Genomic DNA, 18,725 nt, shown 5'->3' with positions numbered 1-18,725 from the left:
AATGAAGTCATACACAGAACATGTATTTTCCATACTTCTTACAAGAGTTCTGGTTTTGGTACTGTATGTGTGAAGGAACTTAAAAAAAAACAGCTGATTCACCCTTCCTATGGGTTATAACAAAAGGAAATATAAACAACTTTAAAAAAAAGGAAGAAAACAATCACCCACCTATACATGTGAACTTGAAGGTTCCATTGCTAAAGTAAAAAGTGTGAAAAATAATAAAAATGGTTCTAATTGTATGGGGTCAACACAAACATTAGTAAGTCATCTTTTGAACTGTAACTAAATTTAACTATGAGTAAAGACTGTCCAAGTACTAAATCTGATGATGAACAATTACACGTATGTCAAAAATTTAACAGTTATGTTAACTTTGGAGATACATCCATTCAAATAAGCTTTGTAACATTTACCTGTGTCCAAGCGCTTTACAGGGGACTCATCATCAACCTCAGAATCTCCACATGCACTCCTTGATCTTTTCCTTGGGTGCAGAAGTGTCTCCAACCTTGGAAGGACTACAGACAAAAAGGTTTTGGTCCCTAGCTGTGGAGAAGTTGGCTGGGTTTCAGTGTTCTTTGCAGACTTTTGGGGGCTTATACTTTTCGATTTGCAGAAGAGAATGGATGTACGTCTGTTTACATCAGTTGATGACTCAGCTACAGCAGAAACAGTCGACTCATTGAGATTACTGTCAAGTAAGTGTTCTGGAGTGTGTCCATTTATTTCTTTCTGAATGGAAGTGCTATATAATTCATTATCAAATTTTACTCTTTTGTAAAGCTTACTCTGCTCTGGATTGAGTTCTACTGGTTTGAGGGTTGGTGGTTCTGAATTAGTCTCCAAGTTTGAAGGAAGAGGTAATGCATCTGATGGTTCAAGTTTAGGGGGAGATTTATCTCCTGAAAAAATTATAAATAGAGTGTGATTTTTGAAAACCTGTAGTTATAAAGTCTATTATAAAACTCACTATAAATGTGCAGCCCACCAAATAAATTGTTGTTTGGAAACAAAGCATAACATTTTAAAAACAAACCTTGTTCTAGCAACAAACTGTCCTAGTTAGTAGTTCCTACTTTTATACTGGGAATGTAACAGGGATAGAAAAGTAGGTGTTTATAGCTGGTGTTAATTTACACCTGAATAAATACTGTTTATTTCTCATGCAGTTATGTTAGTTTCATTAACTATAAGCTAACAAATCTATTTTTTAAAATAGAAAGCTGGGCTGGTGGATGATTTTCTATTAAAAGCAATTACACTGCCATCCAAAAAAGTTTTGATAATACACATTTTTATCTATTTCATCTTATCATTACTAACCTTAACTGCCTTAGACAAATTTTATTAGAGAAGCATAAAAAACATTATTTGCAACCTGATCTACAGATATACTAAAATGTGTTATAAAATTTACAGAAAGGCAAGATGTGCAAAGTTGCTTTACAGTTGCAGCTATAAGTTTTATCTACCATAGAAAAAAAAAAAAAAGGTAACCATCCCTCCATCCTCCTCCGAAGTCTAGCAGCTTGATTAGCTACTAGGTGGCAAGTACACACCTTGCAATGTAGACTTGACAGGAGAAATCAGAAAAACTATGCTCTACTATTTCTTCTTCCCTTCCCCTTTTTTTAAAAAAAACAAGCAACCAAACTCCCATGAATATGTCTTTGTCAATTCCAACTACGGAAATAGATCTGTGAGAGCATAAACCTAGTTTCAGTTTTTCATCCCAAGTGATGAGAAAGAAAATAAACATTCTACTGTTGCAGCATTGCCAATAGTGATATCCTAACCAAACCCATAATTAACTCAAAAATACGTTAAAACCTTCTTTCTAGATAACAGAGGAATCTTTCAAAACATAATAAAAAAATAAGATTCTTATTCTAGAGTAACTGTATGGGCCAACAGAATATTTATGCTATCACTGAAATTTTGGATTTAGCTAATTCTTCTGTCACCTGTACAAAAGGTACAAACCCCCAAAAATTTAAGCCCTGTTATCAGCAGTGGTTTAAATATTGTATCTATATTGTTTTGGTTTTGCCTCAGCAATGCTTACTGGGAAATCAATTAGTTCTAACGGCAGAGAAATCTCTGCCCTACTGTTTAAGTTTTAATCAAACAATAGCATAGCTCTTATTAAAATATATTGTTGGAATAAAGTGCAACTATGCTCATATTCTTTGAAGGCAAACAAGTATCAGAATTGGTAAATAATTTGTAAGACATTTAGAATTAAATTTACAGTCAGAGAAGCATGTTTAAAGTACAACCAATTAAAAAGCCTGTAGTTTAGAATGTCCAAGTTGACTATTCTTTGTGAACAAATTCTTAAAGTAGAAAATATTCACAAAAATATTTAAGCACAGAAAACCATTTGATAACTAGACAATATAATCTAAATTTCATGGAGTTGTTCTGGTACTGTATTTTCCACACAATCAGAAACTGAAAACAGAACTACAGGGAGTAATTCATAGCTCTCCAAAAGTCAGCTCCTAGGCACAGGACTGTAATATTTTCCCTATCTTTCTTTTTCACAATTTGTTTTCTTTACTCCGCTAATTACCTCCCATTTCAGAGTCAAAATTTGAACAAACAACCACTACTCTTCACGGGAGTTGTAACAACAGTGCCAATTAAATCTGGATCATGTTCCCTGTGATGCTACTTTCAGAAAAAAGTGTACTGTAAATATAAGAAAACAGCTACTGCTCATTTTTGGACTACTTTTTTACACAACAGCTGCAGGCTGTGTCATAGATATGTTAAGCTACAAATAAATAAAAGTTAGTGTATTCATTATTGGCCAGAACTACATTCCCGGAGAACTACTCAGTAGCATCACCAGTTGAAGATAAAAAAAAAGGCACCAAACATTTTAAAAATACTTAATGGCCTCAGAGGAAGATTGTTGACTCATACACACTTTTCCTACTGTTGCTTAAATCTCAAACAAGCTATATGTTTGAAAAACATTCTTTTAGTCACACTATAAATTAAATATCAAGTTGCAATTTGAATGGCAGTTAAGGACAGTCTTTTTTATTGACTTGCACCTTCCAAAATGTTTGATATTATAATCAAGCTGCACCAGACAGCTTTATTTTCCACTATACTTCCACTTCCCCTTGAGCTCTTTCCTCCTCTAAGTCTGTGAATTTACTCAAAATGTAACACATTGCCAACTCTCTAAAAAACCCCATGTTAGGTTTGTAAAGAGCTGATTGTGAAACAAACTCAACAGAATTTTTTTTGCTGAGACTACATTTTCTTTGCGTCATTTAAGAATGAGAAATAATGATTTCACCAACTGATTTAAAAGCTAAAAATATACAACAGTCAACTTTATATTTTAAAGTTGTCTTTCTACTATACTGACTCACTGAAATCAGCGGGAATTAGCCAAGAATAGATACAGTTCTGATAACAATGTTTTGAGGAGGAAGAGAAACGCAAGGGGAAGGGCTGGTTAAGGTAGTTTGTTAAGTTCTACCAACACTTCCTGTTATTTAAAAACACAAAATAAACCAAAAATTCAACCCAAACCTACCCTACATCCTCCCCAGTATGGAGTAAAGAACAAAAAAAGCTACAAAAGGCAGCACAATGGCCAGTGTTCCGTATCTTTAACTTAGGCTTATGCAATCGCTAATACATATTCTAGCATTTAAGTGGATTTTTCAAAATGTTTTCCACTCAAACATTTCAGATTCCTTCTCATGAGATTGTTTGTACTTTCATTTCTTAACACCTAACTTTTTAAAAAACATTGTATTATCAAAAATGGAACGAGGATTCATTTAGAAAGATCACTCTCATATTTTTAAACTATTTGTTATTATTAAGTAGCTATTAATTTTAAAAAATAAATATAATACTCTCTCCTTGCACTTTCTAATTAACACAATTAAAGTATCTGACTGAAGAGGTTCTAATAAGGCTTAAAATCTTACCTTCTTCTTCTCCATCTTGTTCTAATGTTGTACTTTCTTCTTCAAAACTTCCAATACCTGATTCTATTTGAGGAGCTTGGTTGTGTTGCTGACTTAGTTTGTTGCGAATAATGCTGATTTCTTTCTTTAGCAGCTTTGCTCTTTTGCTCCTTGACCCACTGGATTTCATTGCACAGGTGAGATCAAGTTTCTCTAGCAACTCTCTCAGCTGTTCTTCCAAGGACATATGTGTTCTGTTTGCAGGATTCAGTAACCTATCCACTAAAGTCAAAATACATGTAATTGAAAACGTTAGCGTTTCCCAGAACACTTCCCAGAACATTACCAATAGGAGGGGAAAACAGATACTCTTGCCAGAACTAAAAAATGTCACCAAAATGTCACTTATAAATGAGTTCATTATTCTTCTTAACTGCCAAAACCTCAGAAAACTGATGTGCATTTGAAAAGAAGCAATTTTAATTCATATTATTACAGAAGTGCTAGATTTTTCATTCATCAGGTTATTTAAGAATGTATTCAAGTTTACGTGTACTGGTAGCCATTTTTTGTGACTTAGAAGCATATGCAACCATGAAAAAAAGCTCAACTTAAAAATTTCTTTCATCTATCATGTTAAATTAGGCTCTGGCATTGTCCAAATCAGAATCTGAGTAACATTGGTTTTTAACAATACATCCAGTTAAATCTGTCAAGCAACATTTTTTATGGGGTGAGGGTGGGGCAATCTAGTCATAAACTGAACAGAAGCCATCTTAAACATCTTTATGGAATATTCATGCTGTGCATAATAAAAAAAAAGGCAACTTTAAAAAATAATCCAAAAAATGTCTTACCATCTTCCCAAGAGAAAGGCTGGGGTGACTCAAGTTTCGGCCGTTCAGGTAAGTGCATTCCAGTTTCATTATTAAAACCAATTCCTTCAGCATCTCGCCTAGCTTGCCTGAGAACTACACCTCCTTGATCTCTCAACCGCACTGCAGCTCTATAGAATATTGTATCTTTTGCATTGTATTTCATACAGTTATCTATGATAAGATTGAAGTCGTCTTCAAACTCACTGAGGTTTTTATAGCCTTGAGCATCTAATCGTTTTCGCATGGTAGAGAAATCCATAGGATGTTTAATATGATCCAAATAGTCTGGAACCTTTGAATAAATATTTAAAACATGAATGGCTAAAATTACCTTATTTCAGAGAAAGAAACATTAGCTATTACCTGGTTCAATTTTTTAAACATTTTTTAACACCTTAAATCAAGAACTTCAAAATGGAGCTTACAATTGAAAGCCTTGATGTTGCAAACGTTAACATTTACATATCACAGCATTCTGCACTTAGGTAAGAATTTGGAGCTCTACTAAGACACAGAAGCTACACGTTTTTCTAATTCTGTGGGTTTGTGTACATATTACATGTGTATTTATGCATATGCCATCTAATAAAGTATGCCTACCATATGAGGAAAAACTGAGAGAATTTGGTTTATCCAACCTTAGAAAAAGAAGGCTATGGGGAGACCTTATCACCACATTCCAGTATTTAAAGAGTGGACACAAAGAAGATGGAGATTCTTTTCACAAGCAGTCACACGGAAAGATGAAAGGTAATGGTACAAGTTACACCTGGGGAGATTCTGATTGGATACACAAGGATGATTTTTTCACAATTAGAGCCATCAGCCATTGCAATAATCCCCCCAGGGAAGCGACAAATTCCCAACACTGAACACTTTTAAGATTCAGATGGACAGGATGGTGGGTCATCTTGTCTAGACTGCATTATTCCCAAAAAAGGATAGAACAAATGATCCTTGAGCACCCTCTAATCTGGTATTTTCTGATATGCAGAGCATACACATATATACATAGTATATGCACACACACATATATATATATATAATCAATACAGACATGTACACGTGTCTGCATGGTATTTATACACATATAAATGTGTAATATAAGTACATATGCATATGTAAACACACATATACTCTATCTAGCTTCCCAGTGAATTAAAAGGAATTTCACCTTTGAGTTTGCTTTGTCAAATAACCTTATTGCAAAAGATAAGCATGTACTCATTCATGCTATTCAATACAAATACCTCCCAGAAATTTCCCCCATTATTTTGGTATTTGAGCATAAATACACTTTCACAGAAGTCATAACTCATAAAGTATCAGAAGAGAAACTAAAAGGTAATACTGCTGCCAGCCCTGCATGTAATAATTTGTTTTTTTAAGTGCCACCAAGTCATATCTAAATCTAAGGAAATACATCTGAAAACATACCTCTTTAAGGTTCACTGGCTGAGCAAATATACGAGCAGAATCCTTTTCCTGCAGCTGATCCAGAACTGATCGCAGAAGTACAGTGAATGGAGTAAGCTGAAGTTCCATAGCAACCTGCTCAATCTTGACCTAAAGCAATAATTATCTGTTTGAGCACTTTTTATTATGATAGCATTTTAAAGTGGCTTTGCAACAGTAGTACTTCAGATATGAAACACCACAGAAATAGTTTTAGGTAAATGTGTTCAATGCTACTTTCAGTGTAATCAGCTGGCATTCATGTTTCTACTTTATCTAGAAATGCATTTTCTTCAATTTTTAAACTGTATTTATTTTATTTGAAAATATATTATATAAGAACAGCTTCATATTTTGCCAGTAAAGTGAAAATAGGAATATAAACCTAAATGTAACATTAAAAACTAAATTTCAGTTGCAGCACCACATCCAAAGTATTAAAAAAAACACTGATGAGCAATCACAGGCTACATAAATGTTCTGTGTACATTCCAAGAAAATAATTAAAAAACCCAAAATCAACATCTCTAAATAGTGGATAATTCTTCAGAATTTTCATATTTGACAGTATTACAAACTCCTCTATAGTTTTATTTTCAGGCCATTTAAAGAGTTATACATATTTAAATGGTCCTGTTATGGCAAATATAAGTTCTTAATAACACATGAATGGTGTGTATATACACACACACATATATTTATATATATATAACATGTAAACAAAGTATACAAAAACACACACACAAAATGTGTATAAATATAAGCATATAGCAAGTGATATGCAAACCTTCAGAAATGATGTATGGAATTCCAGAAAGCACTCAAGAATTACAAACTGTATTAGCTTGTAATCAGTGTTCACAGTTGAAAAAAATATAAATGGGATAGTTTTTACAAATGAGGACAATTGAAGACTCCTAAATGCAAACATTTTGCTTTCCTTTTTCAAATGAAAAGTTCTCTTTCTGAATTATTACTTCCTCTTTTCTCCCAGCAATATTAATTCCAGAATGTCATAAGACTTAGATGCAGGGTTGTTTGTTTTGTGACAGAAGAATAAAAATACTAGCCAGTGCAGGCACATGTACTGAGAAAACCCAGAGATCAAATTTTATGCAGTTCTTCCAAACCAATTGTCTTTGGCTTGTTAAAGAACTTCCCTACACCAAAACATGCAGCATAGGCAACAAACAGGAAGGAGCTGGAGGCCATCATATTGCTAGCTGTCATTACTGAAACTTGGCGGGAAGAATTCCATGACTAGAGTGTGGTTATGAATGGATACAGGTAGTTCAGAAAGGACAGGTGAGGATGGGGGGCTGGAAGTGTTACTCTCTACATCAAGAAATGGACAGACTGTGACAGCTGTCCCAAAAGAATAGTCACAAGCAGGTTGAGCTTATGGTTAAGAGTTAGAGCCCAAGGCAATAAAGCAGATCTCATGGCTTGTATGTACTATAGGCTGCCCAATCAAGCAGAGCCTACTGAAGAAGCCATCTTACTCCAGCTACTGGAAGCTTCACTCTTGCAGACTCTCTTTCTGCTGGAGGACTTCAGTTACTCCAATACCTGCTGATTAGCACGGCAAGCTACACACAAACAGAGGACTCCTGTAATGCAGAGAATAACTTAAGACAGGTAACAGACAGCTCTATCAGAAGAGATGCAATACTAGACCTGATGGTCACCAGTGGAAGTGACAATTTGTCAACTGACATTTGGTGATGTCAAGACTGAAAGCAGCCTAGATTGCAGTGATCACACACTGGTGGAATTCAGAATCCTGAGGAAAATGAGTAAGGAAAGGGGTAAAGTCAGAAAAAAATGGCAAACTGGTAAAAACTGGTGAGTAGAAGGCTGAAGATACTCAAGTTCTTTGCCACAGTCTTCACTAGTAACCTCTTTTCCCACACCTCTCAAGTGTGGATCTCAAGGCCTGCCTTGGCCTTGGAGGAGCCAAGTCCCTCCCACAGTAAGGGAAGACAAGGTTTGTGACCACCTGAGGAACCTGAACATACTAAGGCTGTGAGGCTTCCCAGAGTCGTGAGGGAATTGGCTGATATAGTTGCCAAACCACTCTCCATGATATTTGAAAAATTGTGTCAGTCGGGTGAAATCCCTGGAAGAAGGAAACTGTTACACCAATTTTAAAAAAGGATAGAAAGGAGGACCTCAGGAACTACTGACCTGTCAGCCTTACCTCTAGGCCTGGGAAGATCAAGAAACAATCCTTCTAGAAGATCTGATGAGGCACATGGAAGACCAGAAGGTGATTCAAGACAGCAAGCACAGCTTTAACTAAGGGCAAGTTCTGCCTGATCAACCTAGTGGCTTTCTCCAACAGAATGACTACATCAGTGGACAAGGGAAGGGCAATGAATGTCTACTACCTGTACTTCTGTAAGGACTTTGACACAGTTTCCAAAAACATATATTTATTTAAAATTGATAAGACAGCGTGATTGAGTGCACATTCAGCAAATATGCAAACAGCATCAAGCTGAGTGGTAGGGGTAACACACCTGAGGGACAAGCTGGAGATGTGGGGCCATGTGAACTTTATGAGGTTCAACAAGATCAAGTGCAAGGTCCTGCACCTGGATCAGGGCAATGCCAGTATCAATACAGGCTGGGAGATGAAGAGGTTGATTGAAAGCAGCCTGGTAGAAAAGGACTTGGTGGTACTGGTGAATGAAAAGCCCAACATGAGCCAGTAATGCATACTTGCAGCCTACAAAGCCAACTGTCAAAAGAAGCATGTCCAGGTTAAGGGAAGCAACTCTGTCCCTCTACTCCACTCTGGTGGTCTTTTTCTGGGGAGTCCTCAGTACAGGAAAGACATGAACCTCCTGGAACAGGTCCAGAGGAAGGCCACAATGAGAGCTGGAACACTGCTCTTATGAGGGAAAACTGAGAGCCAGGTGCTTTCAACCTAGAGAAGACAAGGCTCCAGGGAGACCTTGATGTGGACTTTTAGTGTTTAAGAGGCTTGTAGCAAAGATGGGGACAGACTTTAGCAAGGCCTGCTGCAAAAGGACAAGGGAGCTAGATTTAGACTACATACAAGGAAGAAAATTTTTTATGATGAGGGTGGTGAAACACAGGAACAGGTTGCCCAGAGAGGTAGGAAAAGCCTCACTGCCTGGAAACAGTCAAGATCAGGTTGAATGAGACTCTGGGCAACCCGATCTAGTTGAAGATGTCTCTGCCTACTGCAGTGGTGTTGGACTAGATGACCATTAAAGGTTCTTCCAACACAAGCCATTAAACACTTTGCATATGTGCAAAGATTAAAAGATAAACACTGCAGTCTTTCTATTGTAAAAGCTTTCCTTCAGAAAAGCTTCCCCAAATATTCCATTTACCTGTTCTCTTTTTAATTTTTCACGCTTACGTATAAGTTCAATCAACAAACGTGCTCTTTCAAGATCGTGACGCAGCCTTTGCCAGTACTTCAACTTTTCTTTTAAGGCTTGCATTTCTTCATCATCTTCTCTCTAAGAAAATAATTGAAATGTTTTAATGAAATGAAAAATGCTAACCTCCTTCTATAAGCTACTTTTATGTATATACAGAACATTTACAGGAAAGAATAAACTACTGCCTTACATTTACAGTGCTTAGTCATAAGCTTCATACCTCAACAAAAGATAACATCTGGTCAGGACATCATCTACAGTTTCTCAATCATCTAGCTGAAAACAAAATTCTATGAACCATAAAGCAATCCTACAGTGAAGGCTTTTTACAGCAGAAAAAGCAAGATAGCAAACAACAACTCAACAGTATAGCAACCTGTAAAATAAGATTTGGTATTTTCGTATCAATATCTAAACCAAGGGAACCTCTTCAGAAACTCAAGTCTGGTAGGAGCACAATCTGGGTGTGCTCAGCACTGTCTCTCCCTCACCACACCCAGCAGAATTAAGACACACTTGTAACAGAACAAAATCATCATGACTTCTGATGACAGGAAATTAAAACCAGTTTTTATTAAATACTACAGTAACTTCACATGGTATTGCAAATAGGTAATGTAATAGTACAACCTTTCAGTAAATGGATGAAAGAATTTTATTCACACATATTTAGGAGAAAGTAGTAAACACTATTTAACTTGATTTGTACATACAGAATTGTGATGGGTTATGCCCATCCTGGAAGCGAGGCGGGGGGGGGGGGAGGGAGGGCTTGTGAGAGCACTGCCCTCCCTGTAGGGGGTTTTCCCCCTGAGAAACTAAGTTAGTCCTCCCTGTTGCACCTCACAACTTTGCGAAGAACTGGTTTTGTATTTCCTATTTCTTTTTTCCCATTCATCCTTGTTCCTTACCTTTGTGAACCCTACCTGTTATTGTTAACACACACACACACACACACATACATCTATATATACTGTTTAAAGAAAATTCTTTACCTCTCTACTTCTAAGCTGAATCCAAATTATTTCTTGGTGGATTTGCTCCTTTCCTTTCTTTTCCTCTCTTTGGGAAAGAGGAGGGGGTAACGGGAGAGGGATTCTCAGCCTGGCCCCCATCTGAGCTCTTAAGTCCCAGTTAAGGCTCAAACCACCAGAAGAATACAGGCTTTCCTCTTATATATTTTTCACAAGGAAAAGGTTGATATTGGGGAGAACAGAGATCCAAAGCTTTGCATGCTTCCCTATAACTAACGTAATGCAGTATACACTTAAAACACTGTCATGTGGGTTTTGTTGATTTAGTGTTTGTGTGGGATTTTTTTCAAAATAAACCAAAAAATAAATTCCTTAAATTGTGAAAAATAGAAGACTGAGGAATAATGAAAATTGTCTAAGCAAATGAGCAATAACCAACATCACAAGTTGTCACATTCAAAGTAAAAACCTCCTTAACAGAAGGATAATTTAGAAATATCATAGGTCCTGTAAAAGAAAGCTTGTGCAATTTTTCAGACAAAGTTCTAAAAATACAAAAGCAAAAAACCAGCAGTTTAAAAAAAAAAGGCAAATAGGTTTATGAGCGCTGATTCCATGATCTGTATCATACTGCTTCACACACTTTGTAAAAGTAAAGGCAAGCATCGGTGGTAGCTAGCCTTATTAAAATCTCTGACTTCATTAAAGGTGAACATCCTTATCTATCAACTATATCTCCAACCTTGGTGATTCTGTGATCTGTATTAGAATACAGCAATCTGAAAATAACAGTTTGCTCCTCTTTAAAACAAAACAAAGCACACAAAAAAATCCCAACACAAACAAAAATACCCAGACAGAAAAGTCCAACCAAAGAAACAAAAATCCCCACGAATAAACAACTCCCCTCAACTCCCAAATCAAAGCAAATAAAAACCCCAGAAATTCTAACTAGAAACTTCCTAGTTCCCTTTTTAATGACTATAACTTAATTATTTCTTTTAAGAAGTCATGCATTAGGTACATAATTTAAGTGCTGAGAGTCAGAATAGTTCAAAGCAAATTTTGACTAAACGAATATTACTATTCACTTTTCCAATTCCTTAAAATTCGAGACTCACTGAATTAGAAAGCCTACACTGCCACTAATTCTGTTCTATACCACTTCCATCTCCAAGTACTGTTCGTATATGTGTAACAGTAAATTTACTATTAACTGACATAATTATACAATTTTTTTAATCATTTTACTGGTTTTCTGCTGTTGCTGAAAGTAGCAGGTTTGCCCTCCCTTTACTTGCAGCGATTTGGAGTCTGCCCTTTTGCCCTGTGTAATTGCATAGCTCATGCAACAGGGGAACTGAGCCTGCCTGAGTCATCCAAACTGTGCAAGTTTTAGGGTGAGTCAGGAAACTGAAACACAACAAGAAAAAAAGTTACTTTATTTTCATTACACCAGGTCTTGGACTAAATCTGAAGGTGCAGTAGCACTTTATGGGTTTTGTTTGGTTGGGGTTTTTTTAATGCTGTCTGGGGGTTTTTCTGTGTTGCTATAAGGGGGGTTGTGTTGTTTTTGATCAAATTCATTCCATAAAACATATAGGTGTAAAATCTGCAGATATGACCCAAAGTATCAAGAGCATCTTGTTTGCTTAGGTTTTTTCCTGAGCACATATCCTCCCCTTCTTGAATGTCACTCTCATCTTGGGGGTTAATGGCAAGCCTCCAATTTTTTGACCCTTCTATGCAAAGTAATAGTAGCAGACAGAGTTACCATAGCCAAGATAAACCCCCTTTACACCAACATTTTTATTATCTGACATACAACATACGACTTTGGTCACCAGCACCTGCTACTTTGTATCTCCTCAGTACAGCAGCAAACAAATGTCACACGTTATTTCTATTCTGACATTTTGTAAGTACAGAAAAAAGATTTAAAAAATGGGGATGCTTATTAGAGTATTTCCAACACCCTTCCTGAATTTCTAGGTGGTGAGAGAAGTGACAGTATAAACAACTCTTTCACAGGGTTCATTGTTCCTGCAGATGATGAGGAAAAGCACGTCAAAACTGAGCTCTGAAACATGTTAGTTAGAAAGTAATTCTAAATTAGTAACACTTCACTTCTTGTAAAATTTGTTCTAGTAAACAAACATTAGAGAGAGGTCAAACCCATTTCCATGAGGCATCTTGAAACCATTTTCATGGTTTTGGTTCCTCATCTAAGCATTTCTTTCAGTTTTGATAATAATAACAAAACCTCCTCTGAATCTGCATTGCATCAATGTCAATAGTCCTTTGATTGACTGAAACCCTATTTAGGTTTCTTGACATCTTGACCTCTCAGATAAAATAAAGCAAAAACAATTTTCTCATCTACACTGAAATGAACAAAATCACCATCTATACTTCAAAAATGTTGAAGCACTCTCACAACTGCTATTTCACAGCTGTTTACTAGTCTTCATTATGGTTTGGCTTATACCTGGAGTAACCAAGATAGCTAATGTATTGAATGCTTTGCAGTCATGACTATTTTCATAGGTATTTTAAATACATACTGAAGATGCTTTGGAGAAGACACATAGTCATGCGCAGGACACTTAATACACATTGAAAAGAACTATCTACACATTTTTCATCAACAGTCATTAATACTCAGCTTTACTTGAAACTTTGCTTTCTGTTTTTAAAAGACAAAGCTAATTTCAATTGCAAGTATTTAAGAATAAAGTTTCAGAATTGTCTCACTTTTTAAATAAACCAGCATAAATAGTTTTCAATTAATTTAGAAAATATTTTCATAATTTTCTTTCTCAGGAATAGTGCACAGTTCTGAAATAAGAAAAGAAAATAAAGAAACCGTGTTTGTACAGGAGTACCAACAGGCAAAGGGATTTTAAACAGAACCTATTTCAGGCTTACTTTATTATCATCAAACATCAGTTATAAGAATAGTTTTATTTTGGGAGTTACTATTTAAATATTTAGAAATGTTGCAGTCTTACCATGTCATCTGAATAGGAAAAGTACTTCTCAACTACCAAGTATATTTTTCACACACTAACTTTAGTGTAGCTCTATACCTCTATATATTTTTTAAGGAATCATACACACTTATTTTAAAAAACCACAAAACTCCACTATCTGAATAATGTATTTGCAGCTGTTATTAGGTAACTGCCAAGCACCACTCATCAGAACTGAAACTTCTCATACAGAATTAAAACATTAATCAAAGGTTGAAATTAGAACACAAAACATTTTCGGACAACTTACAACACAAACCCCAGTATTAAAACTGAGTAATAGAGAAGCAATGAGAAAAAGATAAGGAAGTGACAAATTTATACTCAAAGTACATGCCACTTAAAAGGAATTCACCTAAATTCCATCAATTCCATCCAAAAGGAATATTAACATCTCATCTCTGAGGAAAGGCAGAGTGTGCAATAATTATATTGGAAAAGCAGCATAAAGTATAGTCAGAACAAAAAAAAAAATAAGGGGGGTATGGGGGAATGGGAGGGAAGTGTTTCCTGCTGTCCAGAGGGACCCTCCTGATTTTCATTTTGTGCCCACTGCCACTGTTCCTGTCACTGGGCACCTCTAAAATTATTAATTAGATGTTTGGGTTTTTTAAAAAGTAAGTAATTATAAAATTAATTCTTTAGCTCTAACAGATAATTTACAAGATCAATGTAGTAATAATTTCCAAATCAACATGCTTCAAAGAATTTCAAGGCCTGCACAAATGGAGAGATATATGTGTGTATATATATATACACATACATATATATATAAAACTGAGAAAAGAAGTTTTAATTATTCTTGAAGCTACCCAGTTACTTGAAACTGAAACAACAAAGGAGTCACAAAACCTTCAGTGTCACTGATGAGCTGTTCATGAACAAAAATGGGAAGCAGAAGTACTACTTTCTGATTCTGATACACATCTGGAGTGACTGTTTTTCAGTAATTCTGACTTGTAAATGTAAATAGCTTTAACCAATCTAGATGTATTTTGGCTAGGATGAGTTTTACTTGAACCCAGTATCAGCATAAATACCTGCTTGTCTACAAGTCTAGTCAAAAGTGAAACTAGAAGTTGAAACAGGTCTTTGAACTTCACCAACAACTTGCTCTTTCTTATTTCCAAACAAGGGGGGGCAACAAGCATCTGGAGTTCAAAACTGTAAAACTCCCCATTTTTCTCAGTTTCAATTGTCAAAGATGACATTTGCTTTGTGACCTGTGATGCATTAAAAAACAAATTATCTAACTCACTAGCAAATGGAGGAAGGAGCTCCAGAAAACCACAAGGCTAGTCAATGAACAGTGCTATTAGTAGTGTAGCTTTGGTGACAGTATTTTTGTGAAACATATAAGCAAAACAAAATAAAAGCCTGATTTTTTTTTCTTGTATTCAAAAATTATGAGGATCAGATAATGCTCTATTTCCAACATTGGTCATATCACCTAAGAAGAAGGTAAAGAATTTATTCAGTCCTGAATAGAAGTATTTCACCTGGATAATTTTTTACCCTATGAAATGGAGACTTTCTGAATTTTTCTTAGAAGTAAAAAGTGTGTCACATACCTGTTGTGTGTTTCTTTGTGATTGTAAACTGGACTGCAGCCTTCTCAACAGAGGAACACCATTCCTAGACAGCCTTTTAAGCAACCAGTAACTGTGCACTCGTTCAACAAACTGCTTCTTCCGCTGAATGGCCACCTGATTCATAATCTTATTTAATCTAAAATATGGAAAAACTGATATTGTATTTGTCATAGCAAAGCATAAAACATATTTGTCTATGGAAGTTGAACTTTTATATATATGTGTGTGTATATATATATACACACATAGATGAATGTATAATGTAACAACAGTGATCACCATATTACTTTCTTTCAGTGACAACCTTTTCAGTGCAATTATTACTGAGCAGTAGATTACAATCAAATACATCTGCTTGATACTGTAGTTTCTACCACATATACTAAGGTACTTTATAAAGCTAAAGGCTGTATTTTTTTTCATTGAAATAATCTCAAGAGCAACCCAAGAACTGACCAGAGAATAAAGTTTTATATACATTTCAGAATAATTTTCCTATTGAAAATAAAATCAGAAATAAAGTTCTAAATCCCTGTGAAAGTTTTCAGATGGTTTGTGGCACAAACCACACAGAACTAGCAGTTTAGGGACAATGTATATTCAAACTTTTAACCTAATATACAACAAAAAGCCTGTGTTATTCATCTACCAATAGTAAATTTTTGGCAAATAAAGCAAAAAAAAAAAAAAGCAAAACAGAAGGACGTACTACGATTTTACCACACACATACAATGGAAATGTCATCATAGAAAAGATGCAACAAAAGATGATATAAACAGTTAAGCAAAATATGTTGATCATATGAGCAATATTTTCTCCAAACCTTTTTTTTACAATACAGATGCAAATACTATTTACAAATATTCTAGGAAAGTGCTACATGAACATTACATGCAACAACCTTGACTCCTATTTTTTACATAATGACATTGAAATGTCCAAGCCTCACACACAGCACTAACCTCTCAAAACTTAAATTCAAAACAAAGTTTATCTGACACTGCTCTTCAACTGTGTGCCTAAACCATCTCAAAATCATGGGGAAAAAAATATTTAAAAGTTAATGCTTGTACAATGAAAATGCTTTAGTTCTGCATGGTATTTGCCACTTCCTGCAGCCCTTGCAAAATTAACACAAAATATCCCAAAGCACAAAATGCTTGTATTTTTAGGGTGAGTGTTCATTTGTTTGGGGGCATGGGTGAGTTGGAGAGAGAGAAAAGGGTTTCCCTGAGCTAGATGTAAAATAGTTACAGAAACAATAGTATCAGTGAATAGAAATATGTTAATTCTTCACTTGGTATATTACTATCCATTGCAAAATTCTACAATGGATAGTAGTAGGCTTACCAGACATTCTCTAATAAGATGTAATACCTAAATAGGCAAAATTAAAATTTAAAATGTGTCTGATTCATAAAGCATAAAGCCATTTCAATATAAATCCCAAACATACACACATATTAGTATTTTTCTGCTTTTTCTCTTTTAATTTCATGAATAAAGCAGTTTGTCAGGTAAGTGATGGAAGAAAAGCAGTGAAATACCTAAACAAAATGTAAAGCCATTATGTAAATCTTGGCTAAAATGATTTTTAAGAAGAGCTGGGAAACTTCAATGGTACTATTCAGACAGATATAGAAGTCTGCCATGAGTTCACCAAAGGTCATCTATCCCTGGTTGTTTTCTCTGGGCTGCACATAAGGTAAGGGGCAATAGGTTTACCAGTGCTATGCTAACTGTAGCTATGGCTAGCTGCAACTGACAGCTTTCAGTCATTACAGGTCTTCCATACATCCTTCAACTCTCCAGTAACATTGTTTTTCAATTAATAACTAAGCCAGTTAGATATACTTGAAAAATTTTAGCTTAACTTAAAGCTGAGTAAGTCTGCAGATGGACTTAGGATTGCCTTGCAAGTGTTCCACCAAATTGTTGAGGGAGGCTCCACAACTACTTAGTCATCGCAGAACAGACTTTGACGTGACCATATTAAACTTCAAACACAACAGAATTACAAGTATAAAACACAATAAAAATCAACTTATTCAACATACCTCTCTTGGAAACAGCAAAACATACTGAACCGAGTAAAAAATGCACAGCCAAATATATACCTACTTGGAAAGATCAGAGAATTGTAACTTATGAAAAAAAAGTGTCATGGCTTTATGCCCATCAGATGTGGCAAGACTAAGCAAGCATTTTTAATTAAGTACATTTGCCCATTCACACAACAAACTGTTCTATTCATAGATAATTACAATAATAAAGTGTCAGACTAAGCCTAGGAAAGATGTTCACAGAAGATATCTCCAACTTTCAAAATATAAATAAGCAGGTAATTTGAGTGCAAAAGCTACCTAGCAAGGGGCAGGAATTCAAGCCTCTCTGCCTTCCCTCAAAAAAAACCCAAAGCCAGGCTGTTTAGTATCTTCATAATCAATCTGAATGATGGGATCAAGGGTACCCTGATGAAGTCTGTCAACAGCAAACTGACTGGGGAAGTGGACCCTTTGGAAAAGCCATGCTGCAGAAGACCTTGATAGGCTGGAAGAGTGCACTAACAAAAACAAGGACAACTGTTAAGGTCTTGCACCTGGGAAAACATAATCCAAGAGTGCAACACAGGCTAGGATCTACCTGTCTGAGGAGCAGCTCTGTGGAAAGGGACCTGCTGGTCCTGAATGACAGAAAGCCGTCCATGAACTAACATTTTATTACTGCAGTAAGGAAAGCCAACAGGATGCCGGGTTGCATCAGCAAAGTCACCAGCAGCAGAGATAAAGTCATTATCCAACTCCGCTCTGCACTTGTTAGGCCACAGCTGGAATACTGTGCTCAGTCATGGTCACTGCTATACAAAAAGATGTGGACAAGCTCGACAGGGTACACAGAAGGACTAAGATGATCAAAAGACTGGGAAATCTGCCACATGAGGAAAGGCTTAGAGAACTGGGTTTACACCTGCTACCTTAGATTGAACTAAGTTTCTACACATTGAAACTAAATTTTCAAATCAGAATTCTGAAATTCTGGGAGTCTTAAGATGCTGCAGAATGTATTCCCTTTTTTTTCCTCCAACACAGATGTAATTAAAAATAAACACACGATTAAAAATAATAATAATTTTTAAAAGTAAGGCTTACAGAAATTAGCTCACTTCGTCATGCTACACAAAACACCACAGAGTAAAAGAATTTTCTTGCTAAAGTATGTGTCCACTCCAGAACCTTCTCCAAGCAGAAAAACAGCAGGGAAGAACAGCTTTCTGTAGTGTTTTACTTTGAATGGCAAGTCAAGCATAGTAAGCACTGTGAGAAAAAACTAAGTAAACCAGAATGCATATTAAACATAAGTGTACTAGCTGAAGCTGAGCTTTCTTTTTTTTAAAAAAAAAAAAAAAGACCAATCTCACTGCAATGAG

At 35.7% G+C, this 18,725-nt stretch overlaps 1 protein-coding gene across 5 annotated transcripts in view; it reads right to left on the bottom strand.

Moving 5' to 3' along the window:
* BRD1 (bromodomain containing 1) overlaps window positions 1–18,725 on the bottom strand; it is a 59,843-nt gene that overhangs the window by 28,235 nt on the left and 12,883 nt on the right. For 4 of the 5 annotated variants that reach the window (XR_010990829.1, XM_068166256.1, XM_068166237.1 and 1 more), the window contains exons 3-8: window positions 15,277–15,433; window positions 9,646–9,777; window positions 6,263–6,391; window positions 4,805–5,117; window positions 3,969–4,229; window positions 420–908 (exon numbers count right to left, since the gene is read on the bottom strand). Coding sequence is in view for 4 of the 5 variants with exons in the window: in XM_068166256.1 (XP_068022357.1) it covers window positions 420–908; window positions 3,969–4,229; window positions 4,805–5,117; window positions 6,263–6,391; window positions 9,646–9,777; window positions 15,277–15,433 (1,481 nt within the window). In the remaining variant the exon portion in view is untranslated. The remainder of the gene's footprint in view (window positions 1–419; window positions 909–3,968; window positions 4,230–4,804; window positions 5,118–6,262; window positions 6,392–9,645; window positions 9,778–15,276; window positions 15,434–18,725) is intronic. The other variant, XM_068166266.1, reaches the window with a different exon arrangement.

The sequence above is a fragment of the Melanerpes formicivorus genome, unplaced genomic scaffold, assembly GCF_026170545.1.
Source record: "Melanerpes formicivorus ecotype bairdi unplaced genomic scaffold, bMelFor1.0.p_v2 SCAF_3, whole genome shotgun sequence".
Classification (NCBI taxonomy): Eukaryota; Metazoa; Chordata; class Aves; order Piciformes; family Picidae; genus Melanerpes; species Melanerpes formicivorus.
This window is presented reverse-complemented; position numbering and strand designations above follow the sequence as displayed.